Below are 27,518 nucleotides of genomic sequence, written 5' to 3'. Positions count from 1 at the left end.
GTCAATCAGCAATGGCTGCAGCAGAAATTCCCAGTTACATTGTTTCTTCTCAGACTGAGAAACACAGAAGGGCCAGAAACTGGACTGATGCAGAAATGAGAGGTTTAATGCTGGTTTGGGAAGAATTTTTTGATGAACTGAAACAAACTAAAAGGAATGCCAAAGTTTATGAGAAAATGGCTAACAAACTCTTTGAAATGACTGGAGAAATTCGCCACGGAGAGGAAATAAAGATAAAAATTACAAATATGACATTCCAGTACAGGTAAGCTTCAGTTAATTCTTTTTATTTTGAAAGATTTTAGCAGGGAGACCTCAGAGCTATTTGCCTTTCAGAAAAAGTCTCATACAGGAAATCTATAGATAAAAGATTAAAGATTGTTCATATCGCTTTTAAAAATTTCTTCTGCCAGTACTATTACATCTTTATTATTCCCCCCTTCTCCCCATTTATTTTTAAACTCTGGCACAACTTTGTTTCTTTAGAGTTAACTAGTGGTGTTATGAAATATTGGAATGAAAATGTATTTGATGTTAAAACAGATTTTCTTGTTTAGAGGACTGATAATGTTAGCTTGTCAGCAGTTCCTTGCAGTTAAACTACTGCAGTTTGAAGTGGCCAGTTGGAATCAGGGTTACAAGCAAAAGTTCAAATACAAAATAATGTATTTAGGAATGAAGTTTCCAGTTTTTGGCATTGCAAGTTGAAGGGTAATACTTCACAGGGCCAAAAATAATTGGATGTCTTATTACTGAGTGACACACATTGCTATAATTATAAGAAGCACTAGCAAAACTATTATATCTACAGAGAGAGAATCAATGTGCACTGTAAATACTGCTCCAAGAGAGTGGGGGAGGGGACAGAGGTGTCTTGAAGATGATAAAGATGAGGCAATATCACGAGGGAAAGTTGACTTGAAAGATTGAGACATTCAAACATTTGTTGTTTAGAAAAAATTACAACTTAGGAGAAATATTTGCATATATTTGCTTTAAAAAAATCTTATTTCTGAGAGAGATAAACTGCTACATTCTGGAAATCTTGAGTGGTTATTATAGTTATACGTTTGTGATGTAAGAAAATCAAATATGTGATTCTTTTATTTAATCTCCACTCAAAGCTTGTATTAATAATAAAAAAGGTTATTACAATAGGAGATCATATTAAAACTGCTTGCTTTTCTTTGGGGAACACTTGCTGTATTTCATGCAGACTTCACTGTTCAAATAGAAAACTAGGGAGAATGCTGTAAACCCCTTTAACTTTGAATTTCCTTTTTCTCAGTTTGTCAGATCCATTAAGATTGTCTTTAAGTTTTCTGTAATGTTAAGGCTGGTATTTTATACTCAGCACTTAACAGCTTCAGAGTGCTTTACAAACACTGACTTAATCCTCACAACAGGCCTTTGAGGAAGGTAAAAAAGTATTACCCACCCCCATTTTACAGAAAGGGAAACTGGAACTGAGGTTGTTATTTGCCCAAAGTCACAAAGCAAGTCATCCTCAAACCCAGAATTAGAACTCAGGAGTTCTTGACTCCCAGGCCTTTATTTAGCTCACTAAATCATGAAGCCTCTCTGTTCACAAATACATCCCATTGTGCCTAGGTTTTACAGGTATCCAGCAATACTGCATGATATTTGGAGTACCGTAGTGGCTATGTACAGTTGGTTGTTTCTGTCAGCCTTTGGTTTGAATTTTCTTTTATTATCTATCACACAGTCTCAATTATTTCTAATTGGGTGGAGGAAACATACAAATTATGGAGGAAAATTTACTTTTTCATTTCTAGATGTTTTCTTTAACTTCCACAAGCACTTTCAGTGCATGCTACCATGTTATGAGGTGCATCATAATGCACCGAGCTGCAATGCATAGTAACATATACTAAGATGCCAACTTCAGAGAGTTTGAAGACTGCCCTGTGTTGGCATGTTAATGTTTTAATATATTCTGGAGTCAGAAATACACTTATAAATGTCATATGGTTTTGTTATTGTATAATGGAGACTTAAGTTTCCTAATATTATTTTAAGACAGTGTGATGTAAAGAACCCAGACAAGTAGAAGAGATTAATCCCAATTTGTTGTGTTTTCTAATTATTTCTCATTAGTATGTGGAGATAGGAAACATTACAATGGACCTGCTAGTCACTACTCTGATGTCTGCTTTACTTTTGGACACCTGAGTTTTAATCCATGTTATGGGTGTCTGGAGGATACTTGGACATCACGTCATGCATCACATTTCAATGCACGATGTGTAAAATGAAATGGAGTGCATGGAAAGTGTGAAAAATGCTCTGCATTCAGACAGTATATGGTAACAACTATATGGAGTTTTAAAAATTGATCTACAAATATTTAGCAAAAGTAATGGGGTAACCAGATCATTTAGCATCTAAATTATTATTATTTCCTTTCACCATGCCAGTCACAAATTGCAGACTTTTATTTCATGAGATCTGTCTGTGGTATTTCTAAGATGTGTATCAGCATAATAAGAATAGTTTGCCAGTAATGTCACCATCACAAGGAATCAGGTTAGAGCATGGAGCCAGAAAATACTGATGTTTATCCACATACTATGAGTTTAGAAAGAAAAATATTCCCCCTCTGCTCCCCCCCCCCCCCCCAACAAAACCAAACTCAAACAACCCTACAATGTAAAAAAGCCGCCACTTACCTGAGCACCTCTGCTGGTTCTACGATACAGGCATATTTAATGGTGAATGTGGTGTCACTGGTGCACTGCATGCTGGGACATCCCATGGAGTGAGTAATGGTGACTTGCAGCTTCAGCAATCTAAAATGAAAAATAGGTAAAATTGTAATGAATAATCCTCTTACATATTTATCATAAGGCCTTTCAACCTGCAGGATCCCATAGCAATTTAAGGCCTGATCCTGCAAATATTACTACTGTATAGTGCTCATGGTTCTCAATGGAAGCCTTTGTTCATTGTGCAGCAGTGGTCTAAAAGCAGACAAAATGCTAGAATGCATAAGGAATGGGTTTTAAAAATAATACTACAATATTATAATGTTATGTAAATCAATCCCCTTGAATCTTGTGTTGAGTTCTGATCACCATATCTCAAAAAGGATAGAGCAGAAAAGGGGGAAGAGGTTAGAGATTGCTGACAAAAGTGATTAAAGTCATAGAAAACTTCCAGATGGGGAAATACTGAAGAGTTTGGGATTTTTTAGTTTAAAAGAGGAGACAAATCAATAAAAGGCAACATGATCAAGGCATACAAAATAACAAATGGTATAGAGAATGTAAACTAGGTGCTTCTCTTTACCCTTTCCTTATAATACCGAAGTTGTCCAATGAAATTTAAAACTGATTAAAGAAGATACTTTTTACATCACACATGACTAGCATGTGGAACTCATTGCAACTAGGTATAATTGAGACCAAGAGCTAAGTAGTATTTTTAAAAAGATTAGACATTTTGTAAGGATAATGAGAATATAGGTAGTTTAAGTTAGATATAATTTTAAAAACATATAAAGTATATACATCCTTGTGCTTCATGCACCATTAATTGTCTGGGGTTAGGAAGAAACGTCCCCTATAAGCAGGCTATTCCATAATGTCCACTAAGAGGTTCCTTGTATCTTCCTGGGATGCATTTGGTACTGACCACTGTATAGCGGAATACATGGTCTGATCTGGTAGGCAGTTCCTCTGTACTACTAAGGATAGTCCTAGTGACTTCAGATGGATTGTTCATGGTAGCAAGCACCTTGCCTAAAATAAGCATTTGCATGTCTGCAATACATAAAGGAATCACTTCATTCACCACAGCAGCTAACGGCTACACCTGCATGAAAAATTTAGTACAGGTACAGCTGGGCATAATCCTACTCTAACAAAAAGTGCAATGGAATCTTAAGTATCTATTTAGGACAGATAGGACACTGGTTTTTAATGTTCTGTCTGAAAGGCATCTGTGCAGTAAACTGCATGTACTCCCATTTATCTATCTTGGAAGGTGAAGGGTTGAGTCAAGCCTGCTGGGATTGAAAGTTAAGGTTTCTGACAGAGTGGGTATCAAAAGTGTTTCTTACATTATTAAGTCATCTCCCGCAGTTTAGAATCCGTTAGACTAACTTATGTACTGAATTCTTTCTGTTGTGTTGGCTACTTGGGTGTTCAGCACACACAAATCTACAATTAGTCCTTCTAAAAGAAAATACATTTCTATCACCACTAATATATTGATCGTACTGTGTGCCAATGCGCAATGTATTAGAGAGACAAAGGTGGGTGAGATAATATCTTTTATTGGACCAACTTATGTTGGTGAGAGAGACAAGCTTTCTAGCTGTTAATGTTATATTATATTATATTTTATTATTATTTTACTACTGACAACATGTAATGGCTTGTAAAACATAATAAAAGGTTTATAGAACTTGCACACTAGTCAATATAATAGTTTTGACTAATTCCTTTTGATGTTTTAAAAATAAAAGCTGCGTGAATGCAAATTTATTTTTTTGGAACCACCTCCCATCTCTCCCCCCAAAAGGTTATGGAAACAGGATGCAGCTGTTACATTTTAATTTGAATTGCAGTCAATTAATGTTAATCATTGGTAAATTTGACTCAGCCTCATGATCTGAATCAGAAATTAGTCTAACTTTTTTATTTTCATGTGCATATGATGGCAATTAATTCTTCCCCATATTCCATAACATTAAATGACTGGAATCTTTGACTTTTGCTGCAGCAAATGACCAGAGATAAATGCAGCCAAATTACTGCAGAAAGTTAAATTTGAATATTTTACCAGCATTCTCTTCAGTTTCAGTAATTCATACCAGACCCACAACTTAAGTACTGTGCTTTCCTACATTTTTCTCTCCCTTGTCACTGATTGGTGCATGAACAGTGGTGTTGTTTATTTTGAAAGCTTTTTTCAGAAACCCCAGGAGATGAATCTTGTTTCCATTCCTCCACACTAGTAGTAATATCAAACAAATAACGTAATAATAATAATACCCCCCACAACTCAGCAATAGTGTGTTGAACAGAGAAAGTAAAAAAATCATGTTATAGATTATATGTATTTGTTCTAACTAAATAGTCATGGTCTTTAAAAGCTCTCTCTAAAATGTAATGTTTTAGTAATTTTACTGTAAAGATATTTTAATACTCATGAAGTTGCTGGATTAATGGATATAGAAAATAAACTCCTAATTATCCACAAAACAGGCAATGTAAGTATCAAAGTATCAATCAGTACCAATGTGCTTCAGCTTAGATGACAGAGGGTCCTGGAGTGTGGTTAATTAGATCTCAGTGCTCATTCAGTTGTTGATTCATCTGTAATAACATGGCCAACAGGATTGCCAGTTGTGGTGGCGATGATTTTTATACCTTGAATATCTGCTGTCCACTGGGAACTGGATTGAGATCATTAACTCATTTGAGATAATTTTCTGTGACTTCTGATCTGGGCTGGATTTAAACTAGTGTCTTAGAGATGAAAAAAGGCTGTACAGTTCCAGAGCCTAGTTAGTTTATGTAACTGTAAATGGGGGAATGGTCCCACTCTTGTTGGGAACTTTCCTGGCTTCTGCACTACCCTGGTGGAATTGGATAGGGAAAGACCCTGAGTCTTCACTCCAGTTCCTTTTACCCAGATGCCTGCCTGACTTTGAGGACTCCTCTTCTGCTCTCCCATGTGGCAGAGGCCTCGTAACCCCAATAAGGCTAGGCCCAGGATTTCTGGGTGGCTTAACCCCCAGTCTCATTGTGGTCACTTAGGACAGAGGCTAAGGTGTCCCATCTCCGGGGTACTCTCACCACACTGGCCACTTCCCTGGCCCAGCAAGCACTACACTAAATTCAAACCTAATACAATTTATTAAACAGCAGGAAACAGTAAGAAAAATAAGAAAAAAATGAGAAAGGTTAAAGGAAACAAGTAACCCCACCCTGTGGGCACAGGGAAACCACAAACAGCAGTCTCTGGGATGTAAGGAAAGTTCACAGTCTGTTCCTCATAAGTCCCAGTCCTTCACAGGCCTGGCTATGCTACGATGATACCTCAGGTCAGACACCTGCTCTGGTGTTTGCCACACTCCCTCAGGCTCTAGGTGGCAGGAACCCTTCTCCCCAGAGTCAGCCCCCAGTCGGGATCACGAACCCCTTCCACATCTGGCCTTCAAGGCCTCTTGTTTGACTGTCTCCTGGCTCTGGACTGCTCTAGCTCCAGCTCTGCTCTGTCTTCTCTGGCTCTGGGCTGCTGCTGCTCTACCTCCATCTCAGCTCTGGCTTTTGGGCTGCTTCTTGGCCCCTCTGGTTCTGGCTGTTTGTGTTCTCACTTCCAGCTCAGCTCAAGCTGCTGCCCTCCCCTTAGTTCTGCCCTGCTCAGGCAGCTCCAGCTCACGCAGATGATGGACCTTGGGCTCCTGACTCTCTCATTAGCCTACCTGTCCTGTCAGTTGGGCTGACTTGGACCATTGGCCTCTCCCTATTGGACCTTGATTTCTCATTGGCCCTTCCCATTTCTTTTGGTAATGGGAGAGGGCGAACCAAAAAACCCCACTAAATTTCAGTAAGGGGCCAACAGTACATAAGCCTCAAAATACATAAATTTCCTTCTCTAGGCCCTTCAACTCTCCCACACCCCATTGCCTTCTCTTTAGTATAGGCTGGCTCCCCCTATTATTTACTGTATTGAATAGACAGAGGGTCCTGATACCCCATCTTTTTTCAAGAGGTGGATTATAGGATTACTTCCTTCTATTGTTTCAGTGTTTCACCCCTCTACTGCTGCTGGGGTTAGACTAAGTAGGTACTTGATAACATGTTATACTAGTATTACTCTAGTCCTGTCCATTTTTGTAGAATGTAATGTTTTATTAAAAAAATAATCTTGCCCTTATGGTTGCAAAGAAAACCCGCCAATTACTTGATTCTATGTTTACTCACTAAATTGGGAGACTGTAGCAGTGAGCTAAATTCATCCCTGCTGTTGATTTCAACTGAGTTGCAGTAGGGATAAATTTGGTCTAATAGAGGTGAGAGGTCTCAGCTGTCTCACTCTTCTACTCAGATTCCACTTCTAATCCCAGCAAAAGATTCTAAAATGAGAGGAGTGAACTCTGAAACCATTTAATACTAATATTCTTAGCTATTTTACTCTTGATCATTTTATCAGAAAGCTAGCTTTTGTGGGGCAGACTTCGAGTAAAATGCTGTTTCACCCAGTGTGACCTTTGCTTGCCTCTACCTGCTGTGTTCCCACTTCTTTTTCAAAGTTCTGAATTCCCCCTTCCCTATCTTTTCCTCTCCCTGTCTTTTCTTCTCCCCATCTCTATCATCCTTCAGTCTTACTCTACCCAAGAGTCCAGACTCCATCAGCTTCATCAGTGCGCTTGTTGCCCCTTTTAAGTCAGCAGAGTGCCCAGCTTGCAGTGAGGATCAACGTTCCCAGTCTGTTGCTGTAGTAAGCAGCAAGGAGGGCAAGACAGAAATCCACACACCGCATTTAGAGCGAGAGGAGTGCTTGGACACCTATTTAGTTTTGAATAATAGCATCTTCTAGCAGCGGATGGACAAATCGGTGGATATTTCTTCAAAAGTATAACACTACATAAACCGGGGGGGAGGGATCATGCACAGCTGATCTTATGTCTAAAGAATACAATTCTGACTTAATTACTCAGCAAAACTCCTGCTCCCTTTAATGGGAATTTTGCTGGAGTGAGGATGTGACATTTAACTCAAAATCATCATAATAAACAACTGAGATACAGGGGGAGTAATCTAAGTGCTATTGTAGAGACAAAGAGGCTGATGACCTCTGAAAGCAGAGCAGTAGATGGCAAATTGAATCTGATTCAGATCAGAATAGACCTACGCTTAGGAGCCTCTACACATTCAGAAAGAACCCAGTGTTCCTAATTTACACTTCAAAATTAAGTAAACGGCAGCTCCAATCAAAACCCATATTTTCATTATTATTATAGTCTTTATTTAGTGTTAAGATTGTGAGTTTATTGATAATACAATTTGAGATGTTCAGTATTAAAACAACAAAATCTGTGCACATTAGGCCTTGCCAATACATAGCACTGGGCTGCTGTAACTTGCATGGGAAAACCCTTGTGAAGTGTGTAAAGGTGTACAGTGTGTACCTAGCAATGTGTGGCAATAGAAGAAAAATGCTTTTATTGCAAAGAATTTTAACAACTAAACAAAAAAGTATTTGGTATTCAGTTGATAATTTACTGTTGGTCCTATAGCTAGATGTTATGTAACAAAGTCCATGCTATAACATTATGTCAATGATCTAATCTGATTGTGAAATCAGAGCAGCAGTTTTCAAAGCATGTATGAAATTAAAGTTTTGAATGCATAGAGAGAATAAGAATACAGACAGTGCTGTGCAAACTTTGCTATGCATTGCTATACTATGCAGCTCACCAGTAGCTGGAAAAGCTCATCAGACCTTGAAAGTACAGAGAACAACATTAACTACTTAAAAACCCAAATAAACTAATTTGCTGTTCCTAACTTCCTTCCCATTAGTAGTTGTCACTTCACCCTAGTCCGCCAGCTGCTTGCTGGATTGTTGAAAAGGAAGAACTTCACTTTCTCCACACTCACATCTCTAACTATTTGTCAACATCTTTATTGTTTTTGTTGTTAAAGTTAATTTTCTTCTAACTGTCTTATTGGCAGCTGAGGAAGTGGGTGTTATATCTTCTTACCAGCAGATAGACCCAGGAAAAAATATTTTGTAGTATTCTCCAAGAAAGGGGCTGTACCAGTATTCGACCCCAGTTCTCTTCCTGTTTCCAGAAGGTGGAAACCTTCTTTGTTTGGCAGAGCCACCTTTTAATTCAATTAAAAATATACAAAAACAGCATTTTAAAATTGTTTTTATTAGTTAAACAACTTTAAATGTACTGGAAACATGTTTTCATGTAAAACCAACTGATTTATTAAACAAAAAAAGTATTAACTGTATTTAGTGAATTGTCAGATTGATTCTAGTCACCAGGGGCCAGATTTTCAAAGGTATTTACGTCTTTAGGCATTTAGATAGGTACTTAGTGGGGTTTCCAAAAATGCCTAAGTAGGTTAGGCCTGATTCTCATTGAAATCAATGGGGGGGAAAAAAACAAATAACCAACACAGGCACTTTTGAAAATCCCATTAGACAGCAATCTCCATCTTTGAAATATCTTTGAAAATATGGCCTTATGTCCTTCACATTTTTACAATTAGTAGACCTCCTCTTCTCCCACCTAGTTTTTATTAATAGATTGGAAGAGGAAACAGAAGCATTCCTGCTTTTTTCAATTTCCAGTCAGTTTATTGATTATAAATGAACTAGTCCAAATTAAGGAAATATTTTCTCTGCAATTTCTATCTTAACTGAAACCAAAAGTACTTAAAGGAAAAGTTTTCCTACACAACAGAAACGGAAAGTACATAATTAGGAAAATGTAAATACCCCAACATTTGGTCCATTATGAAAACTGAGAACAATATGAATACTTAGGAATGCAATATATTGACATTGAGACATATTTTAAAGCTTGATTTGACCTCATAAATTAAAGATGTTTCTCCCCTGATTCTGCATACGATCAAAAAAGCAGCACCCTTTAACTCAGAAGAAATTTGAGGAGGGCTCACTGATACTATTTTTATTTACATAAATGATTTAAATAGATTACAGTGAGTTTAGGCCTTAACAGAGGAAGTCATAAATTCAAACTTAATTTTAAATATTTATTTTTTAAAATCATTTAATCTAGTTTAAAAATATGATTTAAATAAAATTCAATTTTATATCTTTTTAAAAATCATTTATTTTTTATGCACTCTGGTCATTATGATGATCATCATGGCAGTTCAGAACTTTCTAGCATCTTCAGCTCCTCCTTCTCCAGATACCCTTACCACTTGATTTAAGGGAGAATGTCCATTAGCTTTTAACAGAGTAATGTCTATGACATAAACAACGAGAGTCCTGTAGCACCTTAAAGACTAACAAATTTCTGTGGACATAAGCTTTCGTGGGATGCATCTGATGAAGTGGGTTGCAGCCCACAAAAGTTTATTCCTACAGAAATGTGTTAGTCTTTAAGGTGCTACAGGACTGTCATTGTTTTTGCTGAATACAGACTAACACCACTACCCCTTTGGAACTTTTCAATATGGAAGTCTATGACATAGTTGGTCAGTTCTAATTCCATTTACAGAGGGCCATAGTAGTCTCATTAGCCCTTAGTAAAATATGTTTAAACCCTAATCAGATTTGTCATTTCGTAAGAGGGAGCAACCAGCACTGTTATAACAAGCATATTCATTATTAAACTATTGAAATGGGTTCCCTTCACTTGTAGAAGCTGTTATTTTTCAGTACTGGTATTGAACTCAACTTGGGGGTAACATACACCTTTTTACTACTGGACAAAATCATGAAAATAAACTGATGATCTCACTTGAGATCAAAAGCCAAAAACTGCTGCCTAATTTTATTGTCATTAACGATTTTCAGTTTGCCAGTCAAATGATCAGAGTTATCTTTTGTGGCTGTAGCAGATTTTTGAGATAGAGGTTAAAGATCTGAATGAAATGCTTGTTTCTGTGTTATCAAACCTTTCTGTTGTATGCTTTTCATTACAGGAAATTAAAATGCATGACTGATAGTGAAACCGTCGCACCTGACTGGCCTTATTATAAAACCATTGATAGGATCCTGTCTAAAGTAACAGACCACGGTGACGTGAAAATGCATGAAAGTCAGCAACCAGGTCCTTCTACATCACATACTGAGGCCTCGCAGTCTCCATCAGCTAAGTCTACACCTCTGTACTTGCCATATAACCAGTTTACATACGAAGGAAGGGAAGAGTGTTTTGAAGATGAACATTCAGAAAGCTCATCAAGCTTACTTTCTTATAAGTTGAGGTGGCTTTTTTATTTTCCTCTCATATTTCACACATTAGATCATGTCTGTTGTATAATTGGAAGATTCTAGAATGTTTACATTAATCATTCTTACCACTGCTTTTCTTAAATCATAAGTGAGATGAGTTTGCTAGTGTTAAATTAAACAGCTAGACTAAGGGTTTTGTTTTTTTGTTTTTATCTTGGGGGGAGGTCGGCATCACAAAACACCATGCAATATTGCTATAATTTAGCATGGATCCCCCTCTGCTTATGAGTGGTATAGCATTTGTACTGAGGTAAGAGGAGCCCAGGTTAGTACTGCAATGCATAGGTATAACAATGTGGGAAATATAACTTGTTTCTTAGCTGCATTTTACTTTGCTCTAGCCATTGCTATTATCCTCAATATGAGTATGAAATTTCAATAGTCAACTATTATTTGTGTGTGTGTGTGTGTGTGTGTGTGTGTGTGTGTGTGTGTGTGTGAGCTTTAAAATGCAAACCAAATATTTCTACAGACTTGATGAAAATGTCAGTTATCCTTCAGTTTTCCAACAAGCATCTTTTAAAGTGCATTGTACCCACTTTTAAATATAATTAAATTAAATATAATTTAAAATGGCAGTTCTTTCAAGTGATAGTTAATATGAGGAATGCAAACATGCTTTTCCCTTGTTGATAATATTTGGGTCTCATGGACAGCATTGATTTCAGCCTAAAATAGCGTGACACACATTTCAGATTTCACTCCTCTCACATTTAATCCAAAGAACGTGGTGGAAATAAGAATTGATTGCAGTCATCTTTCAGAAGAAAATATTAAGTTGCTCCTAGAGATCCTTACTGTAAGTCTTTGCAATATGGAAGTTTTAAGGATAACAGTAAGATTACATGTCAGTCATGCAATCGTGAAACTTGAACTAGAATAAAAAACACATAAACTAGTCTAGATTAATGGGTTTTCAGGCTTGTGTTTGAGTAGTTTGAGAGCTGAGTGAGAGCTGAGACTACTTCATTCAATGAATTTAGCAAATTGTCCCCAAGCAGCTGCTGATTTTAAATGTATTTCCTGTTTGCAAGTATTTACAGAGTAATGTTTGTGAATAACTCTTGGTCTGTAGCTGTATATTGATTCACAAGTAATTCTTGTACACTTAGCAGTTCATTATAAGTATTTGATGTCTGATAGTCAAACTTTGATTGGATCGACATAACTCCTAGAATCACATTTCTTTTGCAAACTCAAAATTTGATTTCTGCAAATATTCTTTAATAACTTAAAATTAATTGTTCTTCTTCGAGTGCTTGCTCATGTCCATTCCACTATAGGTGTGTGCACACCTCCGTGCATGGTTACCTGGAACTTTTTTCCCCTTAGCAGATCCCATAGGGCTGGCTTCGGCGCCCCCTGGAGCCCCGCGTACATGCTGCGGTATATGAGGCGCTGCCGGCCCTACACCCCCTCACTTCCTTCTTTCCACCCGTGACGGTTGCTGGAACTAGCCTTGCTCTCAGCAAGTACTATTCCCCTTGTTTGGACTTGTTTGATATTCTAAGTTAGTTTTAGTTAGTTAAGTAGTTGTTAAGTGTTGTTAAGAATAGTTAGAGATAAGGCAAGTCCCTGTGGGGACTTTGAGCAACTGGGCTATGCCCCAGTCACCGGGATTCAAGCCATGTGCCTCCTGCGGGAAGGCCTTCCCGCTCAGCGACCCCCACGACTGCTGCCTTAAGTGCTTGGGGGAAGCTCACAGAAAAGAGAAGTGTAAGATCTGCAGGGGTTTTAAACTGAGGACTCAAAAGGACCGAGAAATCTGGTTGAAAGCCCTGTTGATGGAGGCAGCACTCTGCCCGGCGTCTGAGCCGGCCTGCTCCGCTTCGGTACCGAGCGTGGCCTTGGTACAGAGCGCACCACCAGCACCACCCTTGACTTGGCACCATGCAACATCACCAGCACCAAAGACGAAAAAGCTGCGAGCAGAGTGCGGACATTCCCCTGCGCCATCAGTACGGGCAGGGTTGAGTATGGAGATGCACCAGACCCAGCCCATCGAGTCTTCTCCGGTGTCTGCATCTCCAGTCAGGGAGCCTCCCCCGACTCCTCGGAGTGGGAGAGTGCCCCTACTGATGCCGTTGACACCAGAGGCTTTTAAGGCGGCAAGAGCCTTGTTGGGCTTGCCTACACCACCTCTGTGCCCCCCCCCCCCCCCCCCCCCCCCCCGCCGAGGGAGAAGGGGCTGATGTCACAGGGGAAACCTACGTTGTGTCCCCCTGAATGGCGGTGGAGATCCCTGGTACGGGGAGGAAGATATCCCACCAGACGGTCCCCGAGGGTAGAGCAGAGCCGCTCCCCCAGTAGTCGCTCCAGGTCGGCATCGTCAAGCTGACCTGCTCCGGCACAGGATGTGGAGTCTCCTTCTCGGTGCTGACGTCGATCCCTGGCACTGGAGGCAGCACATGCCAGGAGGTGGCACCTTTCAAGGTCTGCCAGGTGGAGCTCGGACAGCTCCTGGTCCAGATCCCCGGCACTGAGGAGTTCACCTGTACCTAGAAGGTGCAGAATCCGGTTGCCGTCAGAGGACCTGGCATCGAGGAGTTTGGTCGGCAGTGTATACCTTCATGTCCCACTATGCCATCGTCCAGCAGGCGAGAGAAGACGCGGGATTCGGCAGAGCGGTGCTGAGGGCAGCTCACTGGTAACTCGCAATACCTTGGAGGTAGGTCGTTGTTAGTCACCTATAGTGGAATGGACATGAGCAAGCACTTGAAGAAGAAAACAAGGTTACTTACCAATAACTAATGTTCTTTGAGATGTGTTGCTCATGTCCATTCCACAACCCACCCCCTGTCCCCATTGCCGGAGTTGGCAGAAAGAAGGGACTGAGGGGGCGTAAGGCCAGCAGCACCTCATATACCATGGTATATGCATGGGGCTCCAGGGGGCACCAGAGCCGGCCCTACGGGATCTGCTAAGGGGAAAAAAGTTCCGCGTAACCATGCACGGAGGCGTGCACACATCTATAGTGGAATGGACATGAGCAACACATCTCGAAGAACATCAGTTACTGGTAAGTAACCTTGTTTTTCTGCAGGCACACCTACCTGTAAACTCAATCACTAGAATATTTGCTAACACAAACAAGATATTTTAAAAAATGTTTAAGGTATTCATCCATTTCTCTTGAGAAAAACTGCAGGATGTTTGCACCTTGGACTGCCAGCAGCTAAAAGTGATACCTGTGACAGGTATTACAGCCCTTTGTATTTGGGAATAGAATGAGCATTATTTTTCAATAGAAGTATTTCTGGGTGGGTATAAAAGCATAATGAAAAAATTGTAGTTTATGTGAGAGGAAGGGAGTCAGGAAAGAAACGGTGAGTATGGTTCTTCGAGATGTGATGCTGACGTGTATTCCACTTATGTGTATGCGCACCAACACACTTGAGCAGGAGAAATCTGCCTAGCAGCATAGTAGACGTGGTGGGGCATGCAGGGTCAAGTGCCTCCCCCCCAGATTTCTGCTTAGCCTGTTTGGGGTGGCAGGGAGATAGGCTCTGTCCTCCTGCTGTGCCTGCCCCCCTCCGCCTCCCCCGGCAACAAAGCCAGGGCGGGGGGGTAGAAGAGTCAGGACGGACCCACTTCTCACGCTGGCTGAGGATTGCTGTTCTGGGTTGCTGCTCTGTGCAGAGCAGCAGCTGCCCGTGTGAATCCAGTTGAGGAGGCAGCAGAGGTCCAGCCCCACTGCCAGCAAGAGTGGGTGAGTGAGCCGGAAACGTGCTGGAGGAAGGCACAATGGCTGGACAGAACCTTCCTGCCCCTCAGATAATTATGGTGGGCTGGGAGAGCATAGCAGTCCCCGGGCTGGGTGTAGGGCGAGGGTTTGCTGGGGAATGCACCAGAAACAGGTTCCCTGGCCCCTGCTCAGTCAGAGGTAGGGGCATTGCCTGTGCCCCGTGCCTCCCCTGCTGAGGTGTCAACGAGCTCCAGGGAAACACTAGTGCTGTGAGTCTCCCTAGACCAGGGCTGGCCCCACCAGGTCAGAGGCATGTGTTCTCCGCTCCTGTGGCCCCTGTGGCCCCTTTTAGAATGAACTTGCATCTGCTGAGGGGCTGTAGACAAGGATATTTCATATACATTCTTGAGGCAGGGTGTTATCCATTTGGAGATCAGCCTCAAAGAGACCACATGACCTTTCATGCAATCTGCATATGACACAAACAAATGAGGTAAAGCACAAAACAGTTTAGTCCTGTCCAGATAAAAGGCTAAACATCCCCGGACATTTAAAATACGGAGATGCTGCTCCTCCAGAGATGAATGTGGCTTACAAGAGAACATGGGTAAATGTACCATGGGGTTCAAATGAAATTGAGAAACTACTTTGTGACAGCATCCAAAATTTTTGTCTGAAGTAATTTTGTTTTTGGAGACGTGTGTATAAGGAGGTTCTGCCATAAGAGCCTGCAACTCTCACACTCCTTGCATATGTTACCACTGCCAGGAATGCAGTTTTCTGACACAAAAACAGAAAGGGACAAGATGACAGGGACTTGAGCGGAGGTCCCATTAAGGGTGCTAGGACTGAGTTAAGGTTCCTACAGAGGCACTGGCTCTCGGACCAGTGGATGTAGACGAAGGAGCACTTTTAAGAATCTTGCTACCATGGCATTGGAGAAAATTGATTTTCCATGACTAGGGGCATGAAATGCCAACATTGTTGCCAGATGCACCTTTAGTCCTTTGGGCTTGTGTTCAGTTCATTGAAAGTGCAACAGGTACTCCAAAATGTCCTGGATAGAGGCCAGTGTTGGTTACATTCTGTGGGCTAATGACCACACTGAAAATTACTTCCATTTTGCAGAATAGGCCATCCTGTTGGATGCTTTTCTACTATTAAAAAGGACGTGTTGGACAGCTTCTGAATACTGCTCTTCTTCCACATTCAACCATGCAGCAGCTATGCAGTGAGAGGCAGGGAGGTGAGCACAGGATGCAAAGTATGGCCTGGGTTCTGAGTGAGTAAGTTGGGATGTGGAGGAAGTGGTATGGAAGTCTGAATAGAGCGTGCAAGAAAGTCGGAGAACCAGCACTGTCTTGGCCATGCTAAGGCAATGAGAATGAGCAAGACCTGATCTGCCTTGAGCTTGAGGATGGCCTAACCAGAGATGGGTTCCACCCATCGAGGAAGGAGAAGAAAATATTTGAATACAGATGGGCTAATCTATTGAGGAGGGCTTCAAACTAGGTTCGAAGGGGGCAGGTGATAAAAACCCACAGGTAAGCCAAAAACCTGGGAGAAGGGTTGGAATCTGGAGGGAGCAAGCAAAAACATTATAGCAGGAATAAGGGAGAAATAAGAATTAACATACATGGGAAATCAAATAAGTATCTTAGATGTCTGTATACAAATGCGAGAAGTATGGGGAATAAGCAGGAAAAACTTGAAATGCTAGTTAATAAACACAACAATGACATAGTTGGCATCACAGAGACTTGGTAGGATAATACGCAGGACTGGAATATTGGTATAGAAAGGTACAACTTGCTCAGGAAGATAGGCAGGGTAAAAAGAGGAGATGTTGCCTTATTATCAAATATATATATACTTGGACTGAGGTTGAGATGGAAATAGGAGACAGACTTATTGAAAGTCTCTGGGTAAGGATAAAAGGGGTAAAAAACAAGGGTAATGTCATGGGAGGGGTATACTACACACGGCCTAACCAGGAAGTAGAGGTGGATGAGGCTTTTTTTCAAACAAATAACAGAATCATCCAAAGCACAGGATTTCATGGTGATGGGAGACTTCAACTACCCAAACATCTGTTGGGAAAATTACATGACAGGGCTCAGATTATCCAACAAGTTCTTGGAATGTATTGGAGACAGTGTTTTATTTCAGAAAGTGGAGAAAAGATACTGGGGAGAGGCTGTTCTAGATTTGATTTTTGACAAATAGGGAGGAACTGGTTGAAAATTTAGAAGTGGAAGGCAGTTTGGGTGGAAGTAATCATGAAATGGTAGAGTTCATGATTCTAAGGAATAATAGGAGGGAAAACAGGACAATAAAGATAATGGATTTCAAGAAGGCAGACGTTAGCAAACTCAGGGAGTTGGTAGGTAAGATCCCATGAGAAGCAAGGTTAAGGGGAAAAACTGTTCAAAAGAGTTGGCAGCTTTTTAGAGACATTATTAAGGGCCTAAGAGCAAACTATCCCACTGCATAGGAAAGATAGAAAGTATGACAAGGAACCAACCTGGCTTAACCAGGAGATCATCAATGATCTGAAATTCAAAAAAGAGTCCCACAAAAAGTGGAAACTAGGTCAAATTACAGAGGATGACTATAACCAAATAATATAAGTATGTAGGGACAAAATTAGAAAGGCCAAGGCACAAAATGAGATTAAATTAGCTAGAGACATAAAGGGTAACAAGAAAATATTCTACAAATACATTAGAAGCAAGAGGAAGACCAAGGGCAGGGCAGGCCGCATTACTTAGTGAGGGGGGAAAAGCAATAACAGAAAATGTGGAAATGGTGGAAGTGCTAAATGACTTTTTTTTGTTTGTTTTCACTGAAAAGATTACTAGTGATTGGATGTCTAACATGAATGCCCGTGAAAATGCGGTAGGATCAGAGGCTAAAATAGGGAAAGAACAAGTTAAAAATTACTTAGACCAGTTAGATGTCTTCAGGTCACCAGGAGCTGATAAAATACATCCTAGAATACTCAAGGAGCTGACTGAGGAGATATCTGAGCCATTAGTGATTATCTTCGAAAAGTCCTGGAAGACAGGAGAGATCCTGGAGGACTGGAAAAGGGCAAATGTAGTGCAAATCTATAAAAAGGAAAATAAGGACAACCTGAGGAATTACAGACCAGTCAGTTTAACTTTAGCACCCGTAAAGATAATGGAGAAAATAATTAAGCAGTCAGTTTGCAAACACCTAGAAGATAATTAGGTGATAAGTAACAGTCAGCATGGATTTATCAAGAACAAATCATGTCAAACCAACTGGATAGCTTTTTTGGCAGGGTAACAAGCCTTGTGGACAGGGAAGAAGCAGTAGATGTGGTATATTTTGATTTTAGTAAGGCTTTTGATACTGTCTCACATGACTTCTCATAAACAAAGTAGGGAAATACAACCTAGATGGAGCTACTATACTGTGGGTGCATAACTGGTTGTAAAACCGTTCCCAGAGAGTAGTTATCAGTGGTTCACAGTCAAGCTGGAAGGGTACATTGAATGGAGTCCTGCATGGATTGGTTCTGGTTCTGTTCAACATCTTCATCAAGGATTTAAATACTGGCATAGACAGTATACTTATTAAGTTTGCGAATGATACCAAGCGGGGATGAGTTGCAAGTGCTTACAATTCAACATGATTTGGATAAACTGGAGAAATGATCTAAAGTAAATAGGATGAAATTCTATATGGACAAATTCAAAGTACTCCACTTAGGAAGGAATAATCAGTTGCATACATACAAAATGGGAAATGACTCCCTAGGAAAGAGTTCTGCAGAAAGGAATCTGGGGGTCATGGTGGATCACAAGCTAAATATGAGTCAACAGTAAAGGATGTGGAAAAATTTGAGAAAGTCCAGAGAAGAGAAACAAAAATGATTATAGGTCTAGAAAACTTGACCCATCAGGGAAGATTGAAAAAATTGGGTTTGTTTTGTCAGGAGACCACAAGACGGGGGGAAGACAGCATAAGTTTTTAAGTACAGAAAAGGTTGTTACAAGGTGAAGGGAGAAAAATTCTTCTCCTTAACCTCTGAGGATAGGACAAAAACTCATTATTTCTGGTCACTGTCTTTCAAGATTTTAAAACTAATAGATCTCATCCTCTCACACCTAGTATTCATTCATGGATTGGACATGGAAATCAAGCTTTCCTGATTATTGATCTCTCTGTTGTTTTCTTAACTTTGGATGAGCTAGTCATTGAACTGAAGACAATATTCTCTCTGCACTTGCTGTGAGGCAACTGCTTTCGAAGGCGAGTTTAGCACTTCAGATCTGGTTTCAGGTGCTTAGCCAATGACTTCCACCAGTTCAGTGATTTGACTTTGAAACTTGCAGCACATACATACTAAATGTTATTTTCTGAATGTAATTTAAATGATATTACTAGATTGTAATAAGTTTAGACCTAAACATAGGATGTCAATTTCAAATTTAATTTTAAATAGTAATAATAGAAGCCATATCACAGGTATCTTGTCACATTTAACCCTCATTACAGCAGTTCTAGATGACCCAGTTGTAAAAATGAATACATTTGTTTCACTCACCTGGAAGTTCTCATTCTGGATAGGGAGACTGATCACTAATTCAGTAGTGAACAGTTCTTCAGTCCCCTAGATTGTAGGAGGCAGAGGCAGATATTTTGATTGGCTGGGCTGACTCTCCAGATAACTCCTCCCACTAAAAGCCCCTCCAGAGAGTCACTTTCAAAGCTGATAACTGTCATCTGAATAAATACTTTCAAAATGTTTTAGCAATAGTAGAGAATAACTGTCCTATACTAAGAAGTAGTACTGTCCAGCCTGACAAAATATATAAATTGGAATAACTCCCAGGGCCATCGATAAAACGTAGGAACAAAGTTTTCCATCATAGAGTTGGAAGGGACCTCAGGAGATCATCTAGTCCAACCCCCTGCTCAAAGCAGGACTAACCAGGACTAACCTCAGCTAAATAATCCCAGTCAGGGCTTTGTCAAGCCACAGCTTAAAAACCTCCAAAGATGGAGATTCCACCACCTCCCTAGGTAACCCATTCCAGTGCTTCACCACCCTCCTAGTGAAAAACCTTTTCCTAATGTCCAACCTAGACCTTCCCCACTGCAACTTGAGACCGTTGCTCTTTGTTCTGTCATCTGCCACCACTGAGAACAGCCTAGCTCCATCCTCCCTGGAACCCCCTTTCAGATAGTAAAAGGCTGCTATCAAATCCCCCCTCATTTTTCTCTTCTGCAGACTAAACAAGCCTAGTTCCCTCAGTCTCTCCTCATAAGTCTTGTGCTCCAGCTCCCTAATCATTTTTGTTGCTCTCCGCTGGACTCTCTCAAACTTGTCCACATCCTTTTTGTAGTGGGGGGCCCAAAACTAGACACAGTACTCCAAATGCGGCCTCATCAATGCCGAATAGAGGGGAATAATCACTTCCCGTGATCTGCTGGCAATGCTCCTATGAATGCAGCCCAATATGCTATTAGCCTTCTTGGCAACCAGGGCACACTGCTGACTCATATCCAGCTTCTTATCCACTGTTACCCCCAGGTCCTTTTCTGCAGAACTGTTGCCTAGCTCATCGGTCCCCAGTCTGTAACTGTGCATGGGATTCTTCTGTCCTAAGTGCAGGACTCTACACTTGTCCTTGCTGAACCTCATCAGATTTCTTTTGGCCCAATCCTCCAGTTTGTTTAGGTCCGTCTGTATCCTATCCCTACCTTCCAGAGTATCTACCACTCCCCCTAGCTTAGTGTCATCTGCAAACTTGCTGAGGGTGCAATCTACCCCATCCTCCAGATCATTAAGGAAGATGTTGAACAAAACTGGCCCCAGGACCGACCCCTGGGGCACTCCACTTGTGACCGGCTGCCAGTTAGACATGGAGCCATTGATCACTACTCATTGAGCCCTATGCTCTAGCCAGTTCTCTATCCATTTTATAGTCCATTCATCCAACCCATTTTTCTTTAACTTGCTGATAAGAATACTGTGAGACACCATATCAAAAGCTTTGCTAAAGTCAAGGTATATCACATCCACCACCATGTTGACTGTTCCTGATCACCTTCCTCTCTTCCAAGTGCCTTAAAATGGATTCCTTGAGGACCTGCTCCATGATTTTTCCAGGGATTGAGGTGAGGCTGACCGGTCTGTAGTTCCCTGGATTCTCTTTCCTCCCTTTCTTGAAGATGGGTACTATGTTTGCCTTTTCCCAGTCATCAGGGACCTCCCCCAATTGCCACGAGCTTTCAAAGATAATAGCTAATGGCTCTGAAATCACATCCGCCAACTCCCTCAGCACCCTCGGGTGCATTGCATCTGGCCCCATGGACTTGTGTATGTCCAATCTTTCTAAATAGTCTTGGACCTGTTCCTTCAGCACTGCGGGATGTTCACCTCCTTCCCATTCTGTGCCACCCAGTGCAGTAGTCTGGGAGCTGACCTTATCTGTGAAGATAGAGGCAAAAAAGGCATTGAGTACCTCAGTTTTCTCCACATCCTCTGTCACTATGTTGCCTCTCCCATTCTGTAAGGGGCCCACACTTTCCCTAATCTTCCTCTTGTTGGTAACATACCTGTAGAAACCCTTCTTGTTCCCCTTCACTTCCCTTGCTAGCTGCAACTCCAATTGTGCTTTGGACTTCCTGATTTCATTCCTGCATGTTCGAGCAGTATTTTTATAATCTTCCCTAGTCATCTGACCAAGCTTCCACTTCTTGTAAGCTTCTTTTTTGTGTTTAAGTTCACCAAAGACTTCTTTGTTAAGCCAAGCTGGATGCCTACCCTAAAAAAGGAAAACCAGCACTATGCTATTGAAAATTATTCTCCCAGTGGAAGGAGACTAAAAGTATGAGGTGGGATGAATTTATGGTCCCATCTTCTTAACCAGAATGAAAATTTCTGAGTAAGAAAGACAGATTTTCTCATTTTCACTATGGGGAATATGTCCATAAATTCAGTAGTGATTGGATTCTTGTAGACATAACCTCATACATTCACCTGCATCACTATTGATTTTGAGTGGGCTAGGAATGAGCTGCAGCTTGCAGAAACCTGTTGAAGGCTACTTCACCTGACTGAAGTCTATCAATCATATAGAATTTTGTGAATGCATGTGGGGAATCCCAAATTTCCATCTGGCAAAACCATTGATGTGGTGCACTGGACCTTGGCCCAGGAAGCCACCATTGCCCTCATGAAATGGGCCTTTTCCTAAATGAAGACATTTTCCCTTTTGCTTTATATGCATTGGAAATTCCTCACCTAGTATGTCTTGCTATAGAGGACCTGGAATCTTTCTCTCCCCTAACCCTGTGACATATTAAAACGAAACAATGCAAAGATTTTTCTGAAAAGCATTTTTGTCTTAATATAGATAGTATTTGCCCTCTGGACATGTCAGGTGTGCCATACCTCACCCCCTCTTACTTTATTGTTTTTTTGGAAGGGCAGAATTTGGGGAGAAGAAAAAAAAAGGGGCGGGGGAGTGAAATCTCCTGTGACCAAGGGAAGACAGAATTTATTTTAGGGTTGAATGAAGGGGGTCTCCATAGTACCACTCTGGCATTATGGAGAAAACAATTTTTGAGGAAGGATAGAAAAGGTTCCAAACTCTGAAATCTTTTGCATTGATGTTATGGCCATTAGAAAAGTGACTTATTGTCAGGAAATATAGACATGCTTCAGAGAGGGATTTGAAAGGGGGACTGAGTGCACACTAGGGAAAATCCCAGGGGGATACCTTGTGAATAGGCAGTCATCTGATTAGGGGAGTAGCTTTGAGGATACGTATATTTTTATTTTTTAATGTGTGGTTGATGGGATAAGTAACTCTGACTCTCGGGTGCCAGAATTGTGGGTATATTGACACAAGAGTTCTGAATGTGTTGTAATGTAGCCCCAGAGACAGACTGGCTTGCAGGGAATTCTAGGAACAGTTTGACTGATGCTGATCCTGCTGTGTATCCTATTGATGTGCACCAGTAATGAAAACTTCAACATATTATTGTATACTGAGAATTGGTGGGAAACTTTCTGGACTCAGTAAGGTTGAAATCATGTCACTGAAATATCCTAGACTATTTTTGTTTTTTAAATGTAACCTCTCAATAAGTAGGCAGTCAGATTCTGGGTTGCCATGGAACAGATTGCTCTGTGACAGTAAATCCAGAGAGGATCACAATGGTAGTGGAGGGGCTGCAGACAGCTTCTTGAGGTCTGAAAAATCAGTGGTGTCTGTGCCAGGGTAGTGTGATCAGAATCACTGTAACCTGTTGTTGCTGTGTCTGTTGGAATTTTGCATGTTATCATGGGAGAAGGAGGGAATGCAAATAGCAAAGCCTTTGGCCACATGTGAAAGAAAATGTCAATTCTCCTGGCCCAACAATCTCTCCTCCTGCTATAGAAGCTATTTGTCTTGGTATTGGAGCTAGTTGCAAAGAAATCCCACATTAGTTTCCCAAAAGTCTGGACTATGTGGATGAACTCCCTGTGCTAGAGACATCACACCCCCTGGACCACTCTTCTGTGGCTGAGCCAATCTACCATGGAATTCAGTTTCCCTTTGATATGCATGGTTCAAATTGACAATGTTTCTGTCAGCCTAACTGAAAAAGGCTATGGTCATAACTTGTAACAAGCATGACTGTGTGCCCCCTTGTTCGTTCATGTATGTCATGGCAGTGGTGGTGTCTGTCAGATGGGTATGCGTCTGGAGTTTAAGGTGGGAAGAGTGCCTAAAGGGCTACACAAATCAATTGCTGTTCCAAATGATTAATGGTGTAATGAGGTTCTGTCCATGACCACTGACCTTGTACCATGTGTTGGGTTGTGTGAACTCCCATCCCTTCAAACTGGCATCCAGCATTATGGTGTCCCTCTTCAGATGTAACCACAATCTGAGAGACCATTTGCTGAGGAGGGAAGTCTTACAGGAGTAGGGGAGCTCAATAGAGAGTACTGTAAACAGCTGAAATGAAAATTTGCCTATGGGAATAGGTGTATGCATGAAAACGAACATAGCAGTAAGTCCTTCATGCAGGAGTGTGGGCTGTGGAGGATCTTGTATGTTTGCTTCAGAATCCATGTCTTCCTGTCTTTGGAGAGGAAAGCCCTGTGGAGTATGGTGTTCAGCAAAATCCCCTGGTGTTCTATGGTCTTGTAGGGATGAGCTAGATTTCCTTCATATTGATTATAAGCCTATGTTGTTGAAAGGTGTATATTGTCAATTGAGCATCCCTGACTGACTTCTGAAGGGACTCTAACAGGTTGTCATCAAAATGTAGGTATGCCACTATTACCACCAGGACCCTTGTGATTACACCAAAAAGAAGGGAAATGTACGGCATGTGCAGAGTGTGCTGTGCAAATTGAAGATACTGTCTGAGGGTTGGAAAGATGGGGGTGAGAAGATACATGCACTTCAAGTCCACAGAAGTTAGGTATTTCCCTAGGTGATGGCTGCTATGTTGGACTAAGTGGTCTCCTTTTGGACTTGTGTGAGTGGATTGACTTATTGAGCCTTTAAATCTAGGACAGCCTCTTGATATTGAGAGAGAAGGTCCTTCTAAGTTCTATGGCATAACCCTGAAATGATGTCTCTACCACATTTGTCTGTGGTGGAGGCAAACCAGGTGAGAACAAAAAGAGATAGATGGCTTTCTCAGGTTGTGGAGTGGTGGATAGCCATTGATTATTCTTAAGGGAATTTATGGAGATGGAGTCACCAAATTTATTGAGTCTGGCTTTCCCCCTACTATTCTTAGAGAATCTCTTGTGTCTCCAACCATATCTATAACCATAACCTTGAAAGGGCTGCCTAGAGTGAAAAGATGTCTTAAAATTTCTTCTGAGTTTGTTGCTGTTAACAAAGGAGACACATTTTTTTGGTTTGTCCTGTGATTTGGAGCAGGTCTTTCTACTGGTTCCCTGAAAATTTTTTCTCCCTAGTACATGGAAATCGAAAACCATTCTGGGAAGTATCTGCTTTCCATGTCAGTGGCAAAATATGCCCTCTTGCCACTGTGTTGGACACCATTGATCAGGCAGAGAACCTGACAGCATCATCTGAAACTCAAGCACATGCTAGAGATTTTCTTTGAGGAGCCCAATCCTTTGGGTCTTTTCACTATTTTGGGAATGTCTGGTAGCAGGGACTCAATAGAAGCAAGTACTCCTCAGGCAAAAATAGGTGGCTGTTGCAGAAGCTCTGAGTGCTGCCAAGGCCACTTCATAGCCTCTGCAGAGAACTGATTCCACCCTTCTGTCAGTAAGAAGTCCCCTTAGGTGGGGAAGACAATGTCCTTGATGAGAATTGACAAGACTGCATTCATTTTAGGTAAAGCCAGCAAGGACACTTTTTAACTGATGGTCTTTAAAGAGTTTTGCTATTTGGTCAGACACGTTGGCTTAGTTGGGTTTTCCCATTCTCCTTTTGTGGCCTTGAGATATAAGGCCAGGATGAGAATGTGTCAGTATATATTCTCTTTTTTTTTTTTATTTTTTAAAGCAAAAGGGCAGTTGAGAGGCACACACAATTTTCTTGATCCCTATTTTCCACCGACTGAGGATACAAATACCCCTTTCATCCCCTCCCTTAACAGTTTTCCAATTTTTCCCCACTTCCTGAAGCACTCTGTACAAGTAGGCTCTGAAGTAGAATGAACAAGGGGAAAGGTCAGTGTGCTTTTTTGGAGGCCATACATTTGAGGGGAAAATCTAGCAGTCCTTCAGATTTTAGATAAGGACATACAGAGTGTGTATGCTATTAAATATGCTATCTCCCTAGTTGAGAAAGCTTTGACACATTCATGCAGGAACACATCAGCTAGCTTATAACATGATTGTATAGGTAGTCTTATCCACTTAAGCAACCTTTGAGCTGAGTTGACTTAACTCAAATTTTTCTCCAAAGGCCAGAAATAATCAATTTGACTTTCTGAAGAACTTTATTTTGTCTAGTAGTAGTACACTTTTCTTACCACACAGAGAACATAACCTCTCCTCCCTGTATGGTGGTGGGTTTCTGGGACAACTACAAGCAGCAATTTAAAGACACAGAGTAATGCAAGGACATGATTTAAGATTTGGCTTACACTATGGCAGGAACAGCCTCATTGGTGCAGAGATCTGCAGGACCTGTAACAATGAGTTACAATCTTGCCCTAAAGTAGCAGAACCTAGTGATATGATGTCTACTACAGCTATGGAGTTAGAATTCCAAGTCCAGTATAAATATATTTTTAACAAGATGAGTTCTTCAAAGACAGCAAACAGCCTCTCACAATAAAACTTTGGTGCTTAAAGGACAAGAAATATCTGGATAAAAGGCTAATATTCTGTCTACCAATATGTAAAGAAAACCCTTGATATAAACAAGGAAATTCCTGGGTCTTTTCCAGAAGCTCAGTAGAAATTTTTTGTAAAATGATATAACTGTAAAAATACCCTTTTTTAAAGCTATGACAGGATAAGGTTGTTTTTTATCTGCTAAGGCATAACCTGATCAAGCTAGAGCTATAGAATTTTAGATCCCTGATATAGTTTAACAGATGTGTGAGTTTAATGTTCAAAAAAATTTGTATTTCAGAGCTGAAGAAAGACCAGTTAAAAAAAGAAAACTGCAAAGCTGCAGTTTCCAAAAGAAGAAACTAAAACTAATGGAAGCCATGTTGGAAGAACAAAAGAAGTTAACCAGAGCTATGGAAGAAACCTGTAGGGAAGTGCGCAGGATTCTGGATCAGCAAAACATCATTCAAGTTCAAAGTCTACAACTACAGGAGAGAATGATGAATCTACTGGAGAAAATGATCTCCAAGTCTAATGTGTAGTTTCCTTTGTGAATGCTGCTCAACTACACTATTTAACAATGTTACAGAAATCCACTATCACACACCTTGTGTGTCTGTTGCCCTTTTCCCAGATTTTCTATGGAAATTAAAATCTTAGTGTAATCCTAGTGAAACACAGAGAACAGTTAATACAGGGTTAGAACTGTCCAGGACCCTGTGGAGTTAAGTAATAACAATGAGGAAATTGGTGCAATATATACCTAATTGTAACTATTTTTGTACTGAACAGTTAAGGGATGAATAGCTCTGGGAAATGAAATTTACTGTACTATTTATACTAAAGTCAGGTTCTTTTACAAGCAGCAGTGTTGTGTACTGTTTCATACCAAGGTCTGTAACCTGACCTACAGTAGGAGAGTACAGTAGTGTATTTTCCAGACACATTCACTGCATTTCCGACTTTGCCCAAATCAGACTCTCAGTTTTGAAACACATGCAGTGGTTATGTGGAGTGAACTATGATTCTTGTGAAGAGCTAGCTGAGATCAGCAAATGTCATTTTAAACTCTATGCTGATATGAACAGTACTCAAAACTGAAATATTAAATAATCTACCCAAATACACTTTTGATAAAAAATAAAAACTACTATATACTGAATAGTAAACTGTATTAAAAGTACTTGAAGTTACTTTTGATATTAAATGTATAATTTTTTTCATTATTAACTGGAATCTGTTGACTTTGTGAACAACCAACAATTTGATATCTCCATTTATTCTCTATCACAAAAGAAACATATTGTACTGTGTGTATACATTATATATATATATACATATATATCCCTCAAGTGAAATAAAGAAAAAAATAACCTTATTTATTATTTGCTGGGCAGATAGTGTGCTTGGGACAGTGCAAAATTTTGCTTCTGCCCCAGGGATTTTTCATTCCAAAATACAATACAGAGATCTAATACCCTGGATGATCCACATATGTGTCTATCTCAAAGTCATGCAGAACATTTATTTTTAATAACACTTTTC

The 27,518-nt window shown here is 40.6% G+C and overlaps 1 protein-coding gene across 1 annotated transcript; it reads left to right on the top strand.

Annotated features, from left to right (window-relative positions):
• MSANTD1 (Myb/SANT DNA binding domain containing 1) lies at positions 1 to 27,290 on the top strand. The gene is made up of 3 exons (XM_067558863.1): positions 1 to 265; positions 10,671 to 10,955; positions 26,275 to 27,290. Exons 1-3 carry the CDS (start codon positions 12 to 14, stop codon positions 26,513 to 26,515), a joined length of 780 nt encoding a protein of 259 aa, XP_067414964.1. The 5' UTR covers positions 1 to 11; the 3' UTR covers positions 26,516 to 27,290.
• Positions 27,291 to 27,518: the final 228 nt, after the last annotated feature.

This window comes from Emydura macquarii, unplaced genomic scaffold (genome assembly GCF_026122565.2).
Source record: "Emydura macquarii macquarii isolate MOO-44397 ecotype Brisbane River unplaced genomic scaffold, CSIRO-AGI_Emac_v2 contig_2199, whole genome shotgun sequence".
Lineage (NCBI taxonomy): Eukaryota > Metazoa > Chordata > Testudines > Chelidae > Emydura > Emydura macquarii.
This window is presented reverse-complemented; position numbering and strand designations above follow the sequence as displayed.

What these genes read in the sequence shown, in the direction of transcription:
- MSANTD1 (XM_067558863.1), top strand. Translation starts at nt 12, where the DNA reads ATGGCTGCAGCAGAAATTCCCAGTTACATTGTTTCTTCTCAGACTGAG. An exon ending in AATATGACATTCCAGTACAG is followed by an intron (nt 266 to 10,670) that starts GTAAGCTTCAGT and finishes TTTTCATTACAG; the next exon opens with GAAATTAAAATGCATGACTG. An exon ending in TTACTTTCTTATAAGTTGAG is followed by an intron (nt 10,956 to 26,274) that starts GTGGCTTTTTTA and finishes TTTGTATTTCAG; the next exon opens with AGCTGAAGAAAGACCAGTTA.